Below are 19,066 nucleotides of genomic sequence, written 5' to 3'. Positions count from 1 at the left end.
ATTATTTGCCAAAAGCCTGTTCCCTGGTAAATAATAGTTACTGTTGTTATATCTATTTATACATGTCACAGCTTGCTCCTCAAAGAGAACATGCTATAGTCTTTCGAGAATAAAAACCTGCTTTATTTGGCACACAAAAGCGAAGAGGTCTTGCAACATTCGCAGAGGTAGTCAAACAGAGCCAGAGCCGTTCAGGGCAAGCAATCACATTTGCTCGCAACCAAGCGAGAGTTAATCTCTCAGTTCCTGTAGACTAGAAGACAATATTAAACTCACTCTATCTGCTTGTTGACTTTTGAATCCCTTTATTTGTGTACTGAAAGAACAAATATCTCTGTGGGAACTCTATGCCCAGTTTATTTATCAAGTTTACGTTGGGCAAGTATCGACCATTTGTGTATTTGTGTGTGTATGTGAAATGAGTTAGGTTCTCAAATTAAAAACAAACAACAAAAATCCCTCCTCACACACATGGCTGAATTTTCCTTTAGTAACAAGCTTCAGTGGATCCACCAAGGTCCAGCTGCTTCACTGTCTCCAGTAGGTGAGGCTTTAACTATTGTCCAACCAGAAGGCGAGAGGGGCAAGGGTTGGGTGTGACCCAAGAGAAGAAACTCGCCAGAATCCTTCAACAGCCGCTGTGTGACCCTCACCTTGGCTTTGGGCGGATTGTGGAGACCAACTCCTTTCTTGCCGCCGCTCTTGGGTCTGTTTCCAGGAGTTACAGACATCACCCACCGGGGCCCTCCATCAAGGGTGTGGCTCCAGCATTGGAGGGGGCTGTCCCCTGGCAGGCATCGGGGGCAAAGGCAGAGGGCCCTCAGGGTTCTGGACCGGCTTCTGAAGGCCTGAGCCCACCTGCGCCTTCACGGTCGCCCCTTCATCCCAGCAGGAGGCGCGGGACTCCGACTCCCGGCCAGAGACCAGCCAGGGCGCAGCCACACAGCCCGCGCGGCCTCACCTGCCGCTCGCCCGTAAGCAGTGCGCCGCCCTACCCCGCCTCTCCGCCCCCGCGAGTCCTGGAAGTCGAGGTCCCGGGACCCACACAACAATGGCGCAGCCGGAAACTGGCCCCTCGACTTCCTCAGGCCTACTGCGGGCTGGGGCCGGCCTGTGGGCGGGACGGGAAAGCTGCGGCTTCCGCCTTCCTGCTTCCGGCCTGGAGGTGAGTTGGGAGTAGGGGTCCGAACCCGAAGTCCCGGCTGTGATGCGGGGGGTCTGGTGGCGGCCGCTACAGTTGTTTTGTCCACGGCCCAAAGGAGGCGGCCACTGCACTGGCGGACTGAGCCAGGATTTCCGGGGGCCACCCGCTCTCCGGGACCCGCCGGGCCAGTGCCCGCCGAGGCCGAGTGGAGATTGAACATGGTCCCCTGGGGCCGGCGGCCGGGTGAGGTAGGGGGAGCAAGAATGAGCAAGGGGAAACAAGGGTGGACGGGGCTTGTGATGGCGTGAAATACCATCAGTTGCAGCTTCGGGAGCCGCGCAGCACTGGTTTGGAGAGCAAGCCCGGTGGAGCCCTTACGCAAGGAAGAAGAGTAATATTTATTCCTCCAAGTGTGGGAGGCGCGCGCGTTTGGGTCCGAAATTGAAGTGCACGGGAGCCTTGGTGGCTTATGGACGATAACTTTTTTGTGTTAATGGCTAAAACTTTGCCACAAAGCATGTCCTTCACTTCCGCGTGCCTCGTTTTTTTTTTTTTTTTTCAACTTTTTTTATTTATTTTTGGGACAGAGAGAGACAGAGCATGAACGGGGGAGGGGCAGAGAGAGAGGGAGACACAGAGTCGGAAACAGGCTCCAGGCTCCGAGCCATCAGCCCAGAGCCTGGCGCGGGGCTCGAACTCACGGACCGCGAGATCGTGACCTGGCTGAAGCCGGACGCTTAACCGACTGCGCCACCCAGGCGCCCCTCGCGTGCCTCGTTTTTTGCAAAGTTCTTTCGCTTGCCTTAGTTAATTCGTTACCGTGCTGGAGAAGCTGAAGAAACAGATGGACCTCTTGTGTACGTTGGGGCCTACGAATTCAAGGGTAGGGGACAGAAGCTAGAGTATTTAACCATATCCTAGAGTCACTTTAATTAGTGTTCTCTGTTGAAAATATATGAAGAGACCGGTGAAAGGATATTAAAACCGGTGGTAGTTTTCTTGAGTGATGGGATTGTATTTTGTGGTGGTTTTCTGAAAAGAACACGAATTGTAGAATAGACCCCAAAACCGTTAAAGAATAAAGCGAGGTATTTGATTTTGTACTTATGTACCTAGCCCTATAAATTAGTGACAAAAAAGTTCAAGACCTAGGAATGGATATGCTGTAATTTTTTTTTAATATGTCAGTGGGCTTCATAAGTAATTTTATTTTTGAAGTAATGTAGTAAAATGCTTGTAATTACTCCAGTAATTAGGATTTTCTTAGAGGGCGTTTGCAGTTGTAATAATGATTTCTTTCTTCACATTAGGAGGAAATAAATATTCAATGTCTTTGATATGCCAGGCAATTTTAATATGTCATTTATAGATTGCATATATAGAATTTCGAAGTAACTCCATTTGAAATTGTATTAAAATTATCCTGAAAGTTGTAACTGAAACATTTTTTCTTTTATCTGTTCTTTTCAACCCACCCAATATATAGAGTTTAAGTCTTCTCTCACAAGTATATGGTAGAGCTAAAGAAGAAGAAGACAAGCAAGGGTCATCTGAAATTGTAATTGGCTCACTAATAATCGCAGGACAAAGTTGGAAATAACTACTCAAGCATAAGGTAGATGACTTTTTAAATCCCAGCTGAAATTGTGGATGTATATACACCCATTCCTACCCAAGTGTTCTAACCTTTGAATAGAGGCTGACCCAAACGTGAAAGGTTGAAAAGCCTGTGAGGCAAAATAGAAAATGTCACTCAGATCCACACCGTCCTTCCTTAACAGATGGCCCTCCCATACCGACTCAAAATGGAACAAAATGCATGGCACCTGTTGTGGGAAATTTTCTCCTTTATTAAATTATGTCCTCAAGTAGGAGTCCTCAGAGCCAAAAGAGTACATAAAATAGCATGTGGCTTTTTTGCTCCTATTTCTTTGCATATGAATGTAGATATTTTCATGGCTCCCATAGCTTCTCCTTTTCATTCCTGGAAAACAGCCATCCATTACCTCTTTCTCCTGGCCTTTCATGTACTCCATGGTTTGTCCTTTTCAAACACCAAATTTGATGATTCATACTTTTGTTAATTAGTACATAAAAGTACTAAGGCTTTGTCCAAAAATGACAAAAAGGATTCAGCTGTTGTCTGGAATGAGTGTTTAAAACTCAAAATTCTTACAAAAGTCGGCTGCTAATAAAATGTGTCTTGACTATCAAGAATGCGTAGTTCCTGTGGCAGATTGCACTTGGTTTTTACTTTTATCTTTAACTTTACATCTTTTAAGTGTTATCATACTTGGATTAGTTTTTTTTAACTGGAGATATCAGTCTTTATTAAAATAGTACATTTAATGCTTTTTAAAAACAAGAGACTAATGAGTGAAAATGGAATTCTGAGTTAACTGTATGATGTAACTTTTTCAAAATTTGATTAACCACATAGTCTTTTCTCTCGTTGCCTCCCTCCTCCCCTTTCCGAAGACTACCAAGATGTTTGATATAAAGGCTTGGGCTGAGTATGTTGTGGAATGGGCTGCAAAGGACCCGTATGGCTTCCTTACAACGGTTATTTTGGCCCTTACTCCATTGTTTCTAGCAAGTGCTGTACTGTCCTGGAAATTGGCCAAGATGATTGAAGCCAGGGAAAAGGAACAAAAGAAGAAACAAAAACGTCAAGAAAATATTGCAAAAGCTAAACGACTAAAGAAGGATTGAAGGAATGAACAGGCTCTATAACCAGAGAAAAATCACTTGGAAAATTAAGCAGCTTTGGAAGGACCCACTGAGGTTTCTTTTCTGATTTTTATGACAGTAATTTGTAGTCACTGAAGTCTGAGCACATGGAAGGATCATGTTAGTTGTGACCTCTACTACTGCAACTTTTAGGCTTTGGTGTAGAAGTGTGTTGACAGTTATTGTAAATTGGCATTTATTCTATAAATTCTTTATAACTGACTTAGTCATTTGCCATTTTGCAGCTTATGTACTGAAACGAAAACATACTGTGGAGAGAAATGACTATACATTATGAATTCTTTTCAAATGATGGCTTAGAATGGGGCCCTTTCTGGACAAAAGGAGTTAAGAATGTAAAAATCAAAACTGTCCTGAGGTGAAAAGTGTGCTTTGGCTTAAAAGGCATATAGTATATTATATCTTTTATCATTATTGCTTATTTCTTGGAATAGAATCATTTCTGGCTTTCTCAAAGCCACATATTAACTAATGACTTTTTGTGTTCTGCATTTTCTCATTTTAGCCCTTGAGAGAATTATCAGACATTCTGCATTTTTTAAAATCTAATTTTATAAAGAATTCTCTTATTGACTATATAGAATACCACCTACCAGATATAACAGTTTTTGTACTTATGAACACTGCCATTTTCTTAGAGATGTCTTGTTGAGTAGAATAACACTATGATTTAAAGCTTGCAGTAAAAATGCCAAACCTTGTGTTACCTTGGAACCAGTTTACTCTTTCTTGTACTAAGTAGAAATGTGAAGTAGTTAAAATGTCTTATCAGATAATTTGCTCATTATATAGATGCCATTTTTTGTTTTTCTTCCATTCTTTGTTTTAACTTACCTAGTAGTGATATTCTACTTTCTGATGAAACAGGTTCATGGTGAAAATTAAAATTTCAAATTTCTTTTAAGGAATTCTTAAAAAGTAATAGTTAAGTTGTAATTCGTAAGTGGTAAAGAAAGGTTTAACATTTGGAAAAATTTTGGTCATCATACCAGTAATTAGATTAAAAGGTAAATTATGTCAAAATGAGATATGTGTTAAAATTAGAAATAAAGAGCTAAAGGATCTTTCCTTTAGTTAAGTAGATAACTGGAACTTTTTACTATTAAACAGACTTTTATAAATGCATAGTCCAGTAATTTTATTTGCTGTCAGTATATAATAGCTTGTTAATGTTTTCCTCCCCTCTGATAATGAATTTTATATTACAAAAAATTGTCCACCAGCTTTAGTTTAAAAATGGAACTAGATATTGAAATAAATTTGATACTTTTTTATAAAAAGGTCCTGTTTTTTTTTTAAGGGGGGCTAATAATAATACAGTACTTAAAATTAGATGACTTTTCAAAGGGTTATGAATTTCATTTATAGCTAAAAGCATACTTACAAAAGTTGAGGACAGTGTTTCTCAACTACAAATACCTAAGGACTGGTCTGAACAGTACTACTTATACGTTAGGTTGTCAGTTCCAACGTGGTGCCAGTGTAATGAACATATTGCCACTCCAGTGTTTCGTTATATTACTCAGGTGATCTAGGATATCTAGTGACCTTTTTATTGCCACTGAAGTTTTAATAGTTAGAATTACCATTGAAATTCAAACTGAAAAAAAATGCTTCTGTAGATCTACTGGCCCTCCTGGATCTACAGAGCCCATAAGTCTTCCTTATGGTCGGTCACATTTTAGAGTAAAAGTACTGCAGCAAAAGATCTGTTCACCATAATTCTCAGTTACCTACTAAAGCTGTGTTTTCATTGGTTCTCATTACAATTTAAAGATATTTATTTAACTGAAATCTTTTTTTTCTATAATTTCTTTTAAAGTCTTAACACATGCCAATTTTGTATTTGTTTGGCATATGCCATTTGTTTCCTCAGGTTTAGCTTTTCCCAACATTTATGGGACCTTTTTTTATATGTGAGATCAAGGTTTCATAATATATATGTCTATATGTTTGTGTGTATGTGGAGGATTTGAGGGGATGTAAAATAGAGTATTTTGAGGGTTCAGATTCTTCAGAACAATCAATCTTCTCTCACTGCAACAAATAGTACTATTGATGAAAGAATCCCATTTACTATTAGCCATAATACTTCCTTTAAAAGTTGTCTGTTATGTTGTTTCCTAAGCTTTGAGAGCTAATCTAATCAGTTACCTTTTTATGGCTGGTTTTGGGAAAAACACAGCCTGCCTGTAGACAGATATTTTACCAAAAACAAAAGTTGGTGTGTCAGATTTTGATCCTTGGTATGCATGTGATGAATTTCAGTGTGGTATTACTAGATCAGATACACTTTTTTGGTACAGTGTTTTTTACTTCTTTTTCTTGGAATTCTAGTAAAGCAAATGAAGTAAGCTTACCAAGGTGTGAGCCGGAAAACTAATGTTGAGATACATTATTATTAATAAGTCCTGACCCATTCCTTCTTTCCTTACACATAATGTAAAGGAAAGGGGCCAGGGCCACTTAACACCTCATCTCATATCCTGTTACTGATTCCTATTAAGGAATGATTGTCTTTATATTGCAGTTGGTTATAGTATCACTCTGATTTACTTACTTCATATCTGGAATATATGTGGAATATACATATATATATATATATATATATATATATATATACACACACTCACACAAGTATATGTATTTCTCAAACATTAAAACATTCCATTTTCAAATACCACCAGTTTGGGAAATATAAAATAAAATTTAGGATTATTCCTACACGATTTCTTGGAAGCTTTTAACTTAATTTGACTATCATAGACTTCTCACTGCTGTTTCTTTCCCCAGAGAACATAAACACTTTGAGAAAGCCTTTTCTAAATAAATTCAGGTTACATTTTACTTTATTTTATTTTTGGTTTTTGTTTTGCTTTGTTTGGTGATATCAGGTTACAATTTATTTGTTTTTAAAAAATTTTCAAGGTTTATTTTAGAGAGAGTATGGGAAGGGCAGAGTGAGAGAGAGAATCTTAAGTAGGCCCTATACTCAGCGTGGATCTTAATGCAGGGCTCTATCCCTTGACCCTAGGATCATGACCTGAGCTAAATGAAATCAAACACTCAACTGAGTTGAGCCACCCAGGTGCCCCAAGATCAGATTACATTTTAAATAGTGTGGTTAATGAGGTAGCATTAAAAAAATAAGGTATTGGCTCAAGGCTGATTAAATTAAGAAATAAATGATAGCCAGATATCAGTAAAAGTAGGAATGGAAAAGAATAGCAGATAATGGGAAAGTTTTTTTCCTCCATTTTTATTGATTTTCAACTTCACATATCCAAGGCATAGTTGATAGGCTAGATTTATATGATTAACCCCAATATTCAACACATTTTCTATACTTTAACAGTCAAAAATCTGCTGTTTGCATGTGTAGCACATGCATGGGAAATCAAGGATTTACCTCTGAGAAAGCACTTGAAGTATATCTGACACTTAACTTGGAACATTTTTACTTTTGGAATTAAAAAAACTTTGCATAGGGTTGAAGTTGGTCTTGAAGCAGTAAGGACATGTTTATTAAAACAAAACTTGTGAGTGTCCAAAATATAACAATTTAAAATACAAAATGTGGCAGACAAACTAATATTTTATTTAATACTTTAATTCTGCTTTGCATGTGTCTGGCATAAAAGCCAAATATAGAAAAGATTGCATAGAAAGGTAATTTGAATTAGGCCAAGGTTTTTAGGTTCAGTTTTTATGTAGGACATACAGCTCTGTTCCCTTGCCATCTAACAGTGCCACCAGATATCCAAAAAATGTTAGTCTTGAGGAAGAGTCTGGATGGATTGCTAGAACTGTCATTTCCACTTCTTGAAATCACTTTATTTATTTATTTTAATGTTTATTTATTTTTGAGAGACAGAGCATGAACGGGGGAGCGTCAGAGAGAGGGAGACACAGAATCCGAAGCAGGCTCCAGGCTCTGAGCTGTCGTCACAGCGCGACACGGGGCTCGAACTCACGGACCGTGAGATCATGACCTGAGCTGAAGTTGGACGCTTAACCGACTAAGCCACCCATGCACCCCTTGAAATCACTTTAAAAGTGCATGCTCCAGGGGCACCTGGCTGACTCAGTGGAGCATGTGACTCTTGATCTCAGGGTTGTAAGTTCAAGCCCAACATTGGCTATAGAGATTAAAAATAAAATCTTAAAAAAAAAAGTGTGCTCTACCAAAAATGGTGGGCCAGTGTCATACTCAGGTATTTTCCCACAAGGACTTCTGGTTAAGATTTTCTTTTGCTGCTTATGTGAAACAAGTATTTTATTTATTTATTTTATGCCTCCCCTAGTTTTTTGTATTTTTTTTAAGTTTTTGTTTAAATTCCAGTTAGTTATGTTAACATACAGTGTGATATTAGTTTCAGGCGTACAATATAGTGATTCAGCACTTCCATACATCACCCAGTGCTTATCATAGCAACTGTCCTCCTTAATCCCCATCACCTATTTATTTCACCTGTCCTCCCACCCATCTCCCCTCTGGTAACCATCAGTTTGTTTTCTGTCGTTAGTAAAACAAGTTTTTTAAAATGAAAACATAAAAATTAAAGTTAATGTAAATTCTGTCATAACATTAAGATATTTACAAACTATAAGGCAAACATTTATAAAAAGATACGTATGGAATACATTTAATAAGCTAATAGGAATTTGGCAGTAGACGTATTCTAGCATGTTAGAAAATTTGCAGTTTTTCTTGTAACCCAGGACTCAAGAACATCTTAATTATAATCAATTGTACCTCTTAATAATCAATTTTACCTCTTTATACTGCATGGTGGCTAGTTCCTTTTTTGCCTCTATGGTAAAATGTAACATTACTTTGTAATGATCTAGAGACAGAATGGTTAACCTCATATTAACAGGGTTGCTGGAATGTTAGTATTATCACCAAGTAGCTTTTGTGTTATTCAATAACTATGTCATAATTACATTTGATTATTTGTTTTAATATTACATTTTATAAAGTATTTTTCTGATATTTATTTCTTAAGCAATTAAATTTTTTTACCTTCTATTAAATAAAAATATTAACCTATGTGTTTTTAGGAATTCACTGTTAAAATACTTAACCAAGGATATCCTTTTAGAGCATTGAAATTTGGATCACTTATTCAGTACATATTTATTGAGCATCTATTATAATGCCACACACAGAGAAGAACTCTGTGTTAGCAACAAAAACTTGTTTGTGCACTTCAGAAAACTTGACCCTTCAAAGATATTTTTGTATAATAAAAGGTATATATGAGCCTACATGGCTCAGTCTGTTAAGCATCTGACCCTTGGTTGTGGCTCAGGTCATGGTCTCCTGGTTCACGGGATTGAGCCCCAGGGGCTCTGTGCTAACAGGGTGGAGCCTGCTTGGGATTTTCTCTCTCTCCTCTCTGTCCATCTCCCACTCATTTTCTTTCTCTCTTTCTCAAAACAAATAAACATTAGAAAAATACTTTTGTATGATAATGAGTGTCTTAACATCACCTGTCTACATTTTTCTTCAATATACGAGCCACTAGAGTCCCTACTGTCACTGGAATTGCTCAGAACCCTATGTTTCATTTTCTTAAGATAATTTTTAATCTCCCTAGAATTCCAGTTGTACCATTTCTCTGTTTAAGACTTTTGCGATAGATTGGCTACTTGTATTGGTCCTAATTCCTCGCTTCAAACGCCAACCTTAATCCTGCCATAAGCTAGTTTTAGTCTCATCCACTCATCATGGCCTTTTTTTTTTCATATCCATTTCTCAACTAAATTTTCTTGGCCTTCACATAATCCAAGATCATGTTTTTGATTAATTTAGAATCTTACAAGCAGTCTTCTCACTTTTTTTTTTTTAATTGGGTAATTTAGGAGAGCTCACTAACTACCCTTATTTCTATCATGATATATACATTAGGGCTCCTAAATGATCATAAGGATCCAAAATGTACTGAGCATTTAAAGTGACAGGATCCTTCTCAAGGGAGCAATCTTAACAGACAAATTAATAAACAGAATGATGACTAAAGCAAATGAAGGAGTTCAGTCTAAAAGAAGTCAGGTTTAGGGGCGCCTGGGTGGCTCAGTCAGTAGTGTGCAAAAAGAGCTCCACGTTGGGTGGAGAGAGAACTTAAAAATCTTAAAGAAAAAAAGGTTTCTATAGTTCATAACCTCACATTTCTTATGCATACTAAAAATGAATTCTAAGCTTACTGGGATAGAGAACTATTGTACAGTCAGAAAATAACAAAGTAATCTTTACTTCTTTTATTGTTAAAAAAGTTACATACAAATGAAGTATTACCACAGTGCATTCATTGATTGGGGTTCTTGCCGCCTTGTGGCATCCAGGATCCTGGTTGAAAGGTTTTACCAGTGCTGGTGGGAGCCACTGAGGGTTCTTCCTTTCCAAAGTATGGAGCAGAGGCGTGGCCTTTGATCTGAGTCTGAACTGGTGGAGCCAAAAGTTCTTCATTCTCTTTGCTAAGGAGTTTTTCCTCTTCATAAAGGTCTTGGCTTTTCCTTTTAACGACTTCTCTATTTTTTTCATTCTTTAGGATTTCCTGCATATATATATTAATGAAAGAACTTACTAAATTTCTAGTTAGAAGAATTAGGTTTTATGAAACTAAATAAAAACTAATAGGTTTTATGAAAATAAAAAAGCCAATAAAAATGTATATATATGATACTTACTTTTACATTTAAATAATATATAGATAGGCACAGGGCAAGTTGAAAAAAAAAAACTATCTGATAATATACCAGTGTTCTTTGAATTAAACAGCTCTGCCATCATATACCATAATAAGGTGTGAAGGACCATAAAATAAAAATATTTACTACCCAAGAAGTGAAACTACTTAACATGAAATACTACACAAGAGCATAAGTCACTCTCTCAAAGATCTTAAGCTTAGCAGCTATATTCTGGCTCACAACTGATAAGTGATTGCACTTTCTGCTGGAGATGAAGTGAAGGTGACGATGGCCTCAGAAAGATGCTCCTACCAATCTATTTTTCTGTGGGAATTAAAGCATGGATGCTACTGCCACCCCCTAAAGCGCCAGACCCAAGTCCCATCTGTGTCCCTTTCTGTTCTGGGGTGGTGTGGCAGTGAGGAGGAGGAGGAGGATGGAATTGGAGTTTAGCATGCCCCAGACACCAGTGGCAGAGAGGCACTCTCAGAAAGTCTTCCTCTGGGAATGCAAGCTGGTGCAGCCACTCTGGAAAACAGTATGGACGTCCCTCAAAAAACTAAAAATAGAACTACCCTATGACCCAGCAATTGCACTACTAGGCATTTATCCACGGGATGCAGGTGTGCTGTTATGAAGGGACACATGCACCCCCATGTTTGTAGCAGCACTATCAACAATAGCCAAAGTATGGAAAGAGCCCAAATGTCCATTGATGGATGAATGGATAAAGAAGATGTGGTAGATGTATATCTATCTATCTATCTATCTATCTATCTATCTATCTATCCATCCATCCATCCAACCATACACACACAATGGAGTATTACTCGGCAATCCAAAAGAATGAAATCTTGCCATTTGCAACTACACGGATGGAACTGGAGAGTAATATGCTAAGTGAAATTAGTCAAAGAAAGACAAAAATTATATGACTTCACTCCTATGAGGACTTTAAGAGACAAAACATGAACATAAGGGAAGGGAAACAAAAATAATATAAAAAACAGGGAGGGGGACAAAACAGAAGAGATCCATAAATATGGAGAACAAACTGGGGGTTATGGGAGGGGTTGCTGGAGAGGGGATGGGCTAAATGGGTAAGGGGCACTAAGGAATCTACTGAAATCATTGTTGCACTATATGCTAACTAATTTGGATGTACATTTAAAAAATAAACAAAAAAAAATGCTTCCTCAAATCAGTGCAAGCTATTTGTACAATGCAGTTCAGTCCCTAAGAGTTGCTATTCTACCTCGAAAGATCTATACCCCCAAATTACTGTATTTCATTGAATACAATCGAAACACTGAATTTTAGATTTAAGAAGCATCACTGTTACATATCCCACTAAAAAGGGCAAACTCTACATATCCTCATTTCAGAGTTGTTAAAATTTGAAAAGATGTGCGTCTTAAAAACAGATGAAATATAGTCATTACATCTTTTATCTTTACTGATTCCTTCTTCCTCTTCTATCTTAATTCCTTTGAAATGGGTAATATTTTTAAATGTTCTTTTTGCTTATCTGTATTTAAAAAAATTTTCCTTAACATATATGTTATGTATGAAAAAAACTGAATGATCATGAAACTAATATTTGACAACACTGACAAAAACAAACTGGTGCAGCTACTCTGGAAAACAGAATGGAGGTTCCTCAAAAAGTTAAAAATAGAAGTATCCTATGATACAACAATTGCGCTACTAGGTATTTACCCTAAGGATACAATAATACAGATTCAAAGGGGTACATGCACCATGATGTTTGTGGCAGCATCCAGTGATGAATGGATAAAAAGTATGTGAGATGTACACACACACACACACTAAAATTTTTTTAATGTTTCTTTTTGAGAGAGAGCATGAGCAGTGTAGGGACAGAGACAGACACACAAAATCCAAAGCAGGCTTCAGGCTCTGAGCTGTCAGCGCAGAGCCTGCCATGAGTTTCGGACACACAAACTGCAGAATCATGACCCGAGCCAAAGTTGGATGCTTAACCACTAAGCCACCCAGGTGCCCCAAGAGTAGTCAGATTTTTAAGCATCCTGTTGAATTCTCAGGTGAAGTGATGATGCATCACAAAGAAAATTTCTCCCTTGGGGTGCCTGGGTGGCTCAGTAGGCTAAGCATCCGACTTCGGCTCAGGTCATGATCTTGGGGTTTGTGAGTTCGAGCCCCGCATCGGGCTCTGTGCTGGCAGCTCAAAGCCTGGACCCTGCTTGAGATTCTGTCTCCCTCTTTGCCCCTCCCCCACCCACACTCGGTCTCTCTCTCTCTCTTAAAAATAAACATTAAAAAAATTAAAAAAATAAAAAAAAAAAGGAAATCTCTCAATATGATACTGGAGATACTGGAAGTAGACAAAAATACTTTTCCACATCTCCATACACTTTAGTACCTTCTGTGACCTACTGTGTCTTCATGGAAGTTCTTGGAGCAGAATGAAAGCTACAGGACAGGGTTGAACTTACACTATTAACCAACCACAGGTAGCAAAACGCTACTGAGAAGTTCCTATGCAGCTTGTTTGGTTTTGGTTTAAGAGGATCAGTCACATGGCCTGAAGCTGCCCATGCCTGCTTTATTTACCTCAGCTCTACTGCTGCAGTCTTCCAGCTGGCATAAGCCTCTAGCTTCTGCATAAAGGAAAACTGAGGGCAGAGAGCTGTTCTTTCTTTTGCTCTGTTTTCACATTTCTCTTCATTCACCATTACTCTACCAAATCAGTTTGGTAACTGCCAAAAACAGCCATCTAGGCAAACAAAAAGCCAATATGAATACATTAATTATTTTAACATATGAAGATAGATTAAAAATTTCAGAGTTGAAAAACATGGAGATTATAATTTCTCCTAGAAAAGAATTTACTTCTTTTTTCTTTTTTAAAAACTAATTGTTACCAGACCCCTCCTAACGGCTTCCAGGAAAATTAAACAGAACATAAATCATGTATGAAAGGAAACCTAGTTTTGTAAATATTTGTAATAGATAAAATGAAAGTACTTAGGTAGAAAAAATAGGAATTTGTGCACTTAAAGATAAACATCATTTTTAATAAAGCCTATTTGACAGTAGAAATTACCATAAAATAAGAATTCCTCCTTATATTCCCTTTGAACACCTTACGTCTCAATATGTTCATCAATAAAAACAGTATGTTTGTTTCAATGTGTAGAGATAAACCAAGAGCAAACAGGTCTTCCTTCAGATAAATGTTTATATGTTTAAAAAAATCCTTTTATTTGCTGCTTTTTAAAAAAATTATTATTTTTAACATTTATTTATTATTGAGAGTCAGAGAGAGACCGGGCATGAGCATGGGAGGGACAGAGAGAGGGGGAGACACAGAATCCAGAGCAGGCTCCAGGCTCTGAGCTGTCAGCACAGAGCGTGACATGGGGCTCAAACTCACAAACCGTGAGATCAAGACCTGAGCCAGGTGCTTAACCAGGCACCCCTATTCGCTGCTTTTTTCCCCTGACAGTATTTTTCAACATAAAAAAAGATAGTTGTTTCACTTGCATTGTACCACAATTTACTTAATGAGCAGACCTACTGTTGTTTCCAATATTGCACACTTTCATTTAAAAAAATAGCACCCTGATGACCATCCACACATTCTCGGTCCCTGAAACACAGTTGCAATGCCAAAATACCTCTTACTAGCTGGCACACCAAGAAGGTCACTTAACTTTTTTCAATCTCAGTTTATCTGAAAATGGGAATGAAGTGACTGTGTATATATAAATATTTACATGTCAACTACTCATCTGTATACTGTTCACATTGATAGGCTTTCTGAAAGTTTGTGGTTAAGACCATGGGCTCTACTGGGTGTTGTATGTAAGTGATGAATCACTGAATTCTGCTCCTGAATCCAATACTGTACTGTATGTTAACTAACTACAATTTAAATAAAAACATGAAGAAAAAAAAGACCATGGGCTCTGAAGCAAAACTACCTGCATATAAATGCCAGTTTGGCCATGTACTAGCTATGTGACCCCATCAATGTTGCTTAACCTCTCTGTGTTTCAGTTTCCTCATGTGTAAAATGAAGACAACAATGCTGTCTTCTTCAATGGGCTGTTCTAAGGACTGCGCAAGAATGGACTGCCGAGCAATGATAAGACAATAGAAGAGGGTACAGGTGACTTTTTAAACAGTGGACTTTATTTTTTTTTTAAATCACTTTATTTATTTATTTATTTATTTATTTATTTATTTATTTCTAATATATGAAATTTATTGTCAAATTGGTTTCCATACAACACCCAGTGCTCATCCCAAAAAATGCCCTCTTCAATACCCATCACCCACCCTCCCCTCCCTCCCACCCCCCATCAACCCTCAGTTTGTCCTCAGTTTTTAGGAGTCTCTTATGCTTTGGCTCGCTCCCACTCTAGCCTCTTTTTTTTTTTTCCTTCCCCTCCCCCATGGGATTCTGTTAAGTTTCTCAGGATCCACATAAGAGTGAAAACATATGGTATCTGCCTTTCTCTGTATGGCTTATTTCACTTAGCATCACACTCTCCAGTTCCATCCACGTTGCTACAAAGGGCCATATTTCATTCTTTCTCATTGCCACATAGTACTCCATTGTGTATATAAACCACAATTTCTTTATCCATTCATCAGTTGATGGACATTTAGGCTCTTTCCACAATTTGGCTATTGTTGAGAGTGATGCTATAAACACTGGGGTACAAGTGCCCCTATGCATCAGTACTCTTGTATCCCTTGGGTAAATTCCTAGCAGTGCTATTGCTGGGTCATAGGGTAGGTCTATTTTTAATTTTCTGAGGAACCTCCACACTGCTTTCCAGAGTGGCTGCACCAATTTGCATTCCCACCAACAGTGCAAGAGGATTCCCGTTTCTCCACATCCTCGCCAGCATCTATAGTCTCCTGATTTGTTCATTTTGGCCACTCTGACTGGCGTGAGGTGATATCTGAGTGTGGTTTTGATTTGTATTTCCCTGATGAGGAGCGACGTTGAGCATCTTTTCATGTGCCTGTTGGCCATCCGGATGTCTTCTTTAGAGAAGTGCCTATTCATGTTTTCTGCCCATTTCTTCACTGGGTTATTTGTTTTTCGGGTGTGAAGTTTGGTGAGCTCTTTATAGATTTTGGATACTAGCCCTTTATCCGATATGTCATTTGCAAATATCTTTTCCCATCCCATTGGTTGCATTTTAGTTTTGTTGATTGTTTCCTTTGCTGTGCAGAAGCTTTTTATCTTCATGAAGTCCCAATAGTTCATTTTTGCTTTTAATTCCCTTGCCTTTGGGGATGTGTCACGTAAGAAATTGCTAGGGCTGATGTAAGAGAGGTCTTTTCCTGCTTTCTCCTCTAGGGTTTTGATGGTTTCCTGTCTCACATTCAGGTCCTTTATCCATTTTGAGTTTATTTTTGTGAATGGTGTGAGAAAGTGGTCTAGTTTCAACTTTCTGCATGTTGCTGTCCAGTTCTCCCAGCACCATTTGTTAAAGAGACTGTCTTTTTTCCATTGGATATTCTTTACTGCTTTGTCAAACAGTAGTTGGCCATACTTTTGTGGGTCTAGTTCTGGGGTTTCTATTCTATTCCATTGGTCTATGTGTCTGTTTTTGTGCCAATACCATGCTGTCTTGATGATTACAGCTTTGTAGTAGAGGCTAATGTCTGGGATTGTGATGCCTCCTGCTTTGGTCTTCTTCTTCAAAATTACCTTGGCTATTCGGGGCCTTTTGTGATTCCATATGAATTTTAGGATTGCTTGTTCTAGCTTTGAGAAGAATGCTGGTGCAATTTTGACTGGGATTGCATTGAATGTGTAGATAGCTTTGGGTAGTATTGACATTTTAACAATATTATTCTTCCAACCCATGAGCACTGAATGTTTTTCCATTTCTTTATATCTTCTTCAATTACCTTCATAAGCTTTCTATAGTTTTCAGCACACAGATCTTTTACATCTTTGGTTAGATTTATTGCTAGGTATTTTATGCTTCTTGGTGCAATTGTGAATGGGATCAGTTTCTTTATTTGCCTTTCTGTTGTTTCATTAGTAGTGTATAAGAATGCAACTGATTTCTGTACATTGATTTTGTATCCTGCAACTTTGCTGCATTCATGTATCAGTTCTAGCAGACTTTTGGTGGAGTCTATTGGATTTTCCATGTATAATATCATGTCATCTGCAAAAAGTGAAAGCCTGACTTCATCTTTGCCAATTTTGATGCCTTTGATTTCCTTTTGCTGTCTGATTGCTGATGCTAGCATTTCCAACACTATGTTAAACAACAGCAGTGAGAGTGGACATCCCTGTCGTGTTCCTGATCTCAGGGGGAAAGCTCTCAGTTTTTCCCCATTGAGGATGATATTAGCTGTGGGCTTTTCATAAATGGCTTTTATGATGTTTAAGTATGTTCCTTTTATCCCGACTTTCTCGAGGGTTTTTATCAAGAAAGGATGCTGAATTTTGTCAAATGCTTTTTCTGCATCGATTGACAGGATCATATGGTTCTTATCTTTTCTTTTATTAATGTGATGTATCACGTTGATTGATTTGCGAATGTTGAACCAGCCCTGCATCCCAGGAATGAATCCCACTTGATCATGGTGAATAATTCTTTTTATAAGCTGTTGAATTCGATTTGCTAGTATCTTATTGAGAACTTTTGCATCCATATTCATCAGGGATATTGGCCTGTAGTTCTGTTTTTTTACTGGGTCTCTGTCTGGTTTAGGAATCAAAGTTATACTGGCTTCATAGAATGAGTCTGGAAGTTTTCCTTCCCTTTCTATTTTTTGGAATAGCTTGAGAAGGATAGGTATTATCTCTGCTTTAAATGTCTGGTAGAATTCCCCAGGGAAGCCATCCGGTCCTGGACTCTTATTTGTTGGGAGATTTTTGATAACTGATTCAATTTCTTCGCTGGTTATAGGTCTGTTCAAGCTTTCTATTTCCTCCAGTTTGAGTTTTGGAAGCGTGTGGGTGTTTAGGAATTTGTCCATTTCTTCCAGGTTGTCCAGTTTGTTGGCAGATAATTTTTCATAGTATTCCCTGATAATTGCTTGTATTTCTGAGGGATTGGTTGTAATAATTCCATTTTCATTCATGATTTTATCTATTTGGGTCATCTCCCTTTTCTTTTTGAGAAGCCTCGCTAGAGGTTTATCAATTTTGTTTATTTTTTCAAAAAACCAATTCTTGGTTTCATTGATCTGCTCTACAGTTTTTTTAGATTCTATATTGTTTATTTCTGCTCTGATCTTTATTATTTCTCTTCTTCTGCTGGGTTTGGGGTGTCTTTGCTGTTCTGCTTCTATTTCCTTTAGGTGTGCTGTTAGATTTTGTGTTTGGGATTTTTCTTGTTTCTTGAGATAGGCCTGGATTGCAATGTATTTTCCTCTCAGGACTGCCTTCGCTGCATCCCAAAGCGTTTGGATTGTTGTATTTTCATTTTTGTTTGTTTCCATATATTTTTAAATTTCTTCTCTAATTGCCTGGTTGACACATTCATTCTTTAGTAGGGTGTTCTTTAACCTCCATGCTTTTGGAGGTTTTCCAGACTTTTTCCTGTGGTTGATTTCAAGCTTCATAGCATTGTGGTCCAAAAGTATGCATGGTATGATCTCAATTCTTGTATACTTATGAAGGGTTGTTTTGTGACCCAGTATGTGATCTATCTTGGAGAATGTTCCATGTGCACTCAAGAAGAAAGTATATTCTGTTGCTTTGGGATGCAGAGTTCTAAATATATCTGTCAAGTCCATCTGATCCAATGTATCATTCAGGGCCCTGTTTCTTTATTGACCATGTGTCTAGATGATCTATCCATTGTTGTAAGTGGGGTATTAAAGTCCCCTGCAATGTCCACATTCTTGTCAATAAGGTTGCTTATGTTTGTAATTGTTTTATTTATTTGGGGGCTCCTGTATTCGGCGCATAGATATTTATAATTGTTAGTTCTTCTTGATGGATAGACCCTGTAATTATTATATAATGCCCTTCTTCATCTCTTGTTACAGCCTTTAATTTAAAGTCTAGTTTGTCTGATATAAGTATGGCTACTCCAGCTTTCTTTTGACTTCCAGGAGCATGATAAATAGTTCTCCATCCCCTCACTTTCAATCTGAAGGTCTAAAATGAGTCTCTTGTAGACAGCAAATAGATGGGTCTTGTTTTTTTATCCATTCTGATACCCTATGTGTTTTGGTGGCCCATTTAGTCCATTTATGTTCAGTGTTATTATAGAAAGATATGGGTTTAGAGTCATTGTGATGTCTGTATGTTTTATGCTTGTAGTGATGTCTCTGATACTTTGTCTCACAGGATCCCCCTTAGGATCTCTTGTAGGGCTGGTTTAGTGGTGATGAATTCCTTCAGTTTTTGTTTGTTTGGGAAGACCTTTATCTCTCCTTCTATTCTAAATGACAAACTTGCTGGATAAAGGATTCTTGGCTGCATATTTTTCTGTTCAT

At 38.0% G+C, this 19,066-nt stretch overlaps 2 protein-coding genes across 5 annotated transcripts in view; one reads left to right on the top strand and one right to left on the bottom strand.

Moving 5' to 3' along the window:
- Window positions 1–1,171: 1,171 nt before the first annotated feature.
- SMIM15 (small integral membrane protein 15) lies at window positions 1,172–9,165 on the top strand. Of its 4 annotated transcripts, none has more exons than XM_049648560.1 (3): window positions 1,172–1,387; window positions 2,631–2,759; window positions 3,623–9,165. In XM_049648560.1, the coding sequence occupies exon 3, from the start codon at window positions 3,632–3,634 to the stop codon at window positions 3,854–3,856; it is 225 nt and encodes a 74-aa protein (XP_049504517.1). In that variant the 5' UTR covers window positions 1,172–1,387; window positions 2,631–2,759; window positions 3,623–3,631; the 3' UTR covers window positions 3,857–9,165. The 4 variants fall into 4 exon arrangements, with proteins under 4 accessions (XP_049504517.1, XP_049504515.1, XP_049504516.1 ...); XM_049648558.1 differs by having other exon boundaries at window positions 1,172–1,392; XM_049648559.1 differs by lacking the exon at window positions 1,172–1,387 and adding an exon at window positions 1,917–2,001.
- Window positions 9,166–10,144: 979 nt separating this feature from the next.
- NDUFAF2 (NADH:ubiquinone oxidoreductase complex assembly factor 2) overlaps window positions 10,145–19,066 on the bottom strand; it is a 169,698-nt gene continuing 160,776 nt past the window's right edge. Inside the window, exon 4 of the mRNA XM_049648556.1 lies at window positions 10,145–10,455. Within this exon, the coding sequence (XP_049504513.1) occupies window positions 10,207–10,455 (249 nt within the window). The 3' untranslated portion in view covers window positions 10,145–10,206. The remainder of the gene's footprint in view (window positions 10,456–19,066) is intronic.

Source organism: Panthera uncia (assembly GCF_023721935.1).
Source record: "Panthera uncia isolate 11264 chromosome A1 unlocalized genomic scaffold, Puncia_PCG_1.0 HiC_scaffold_17, whole genome shotgun sequence".
In the NCBI taxonomy this organism is placed as follows: domain Eukaryota; kingdom Metazoa; phylum Chordata; class Mammalia; order Carnivora; family Felidae; genus Panthera; species Panthera uncia.
This window is presented reverse-complemented; position numbering and strand designations above follow the sequence as displayed.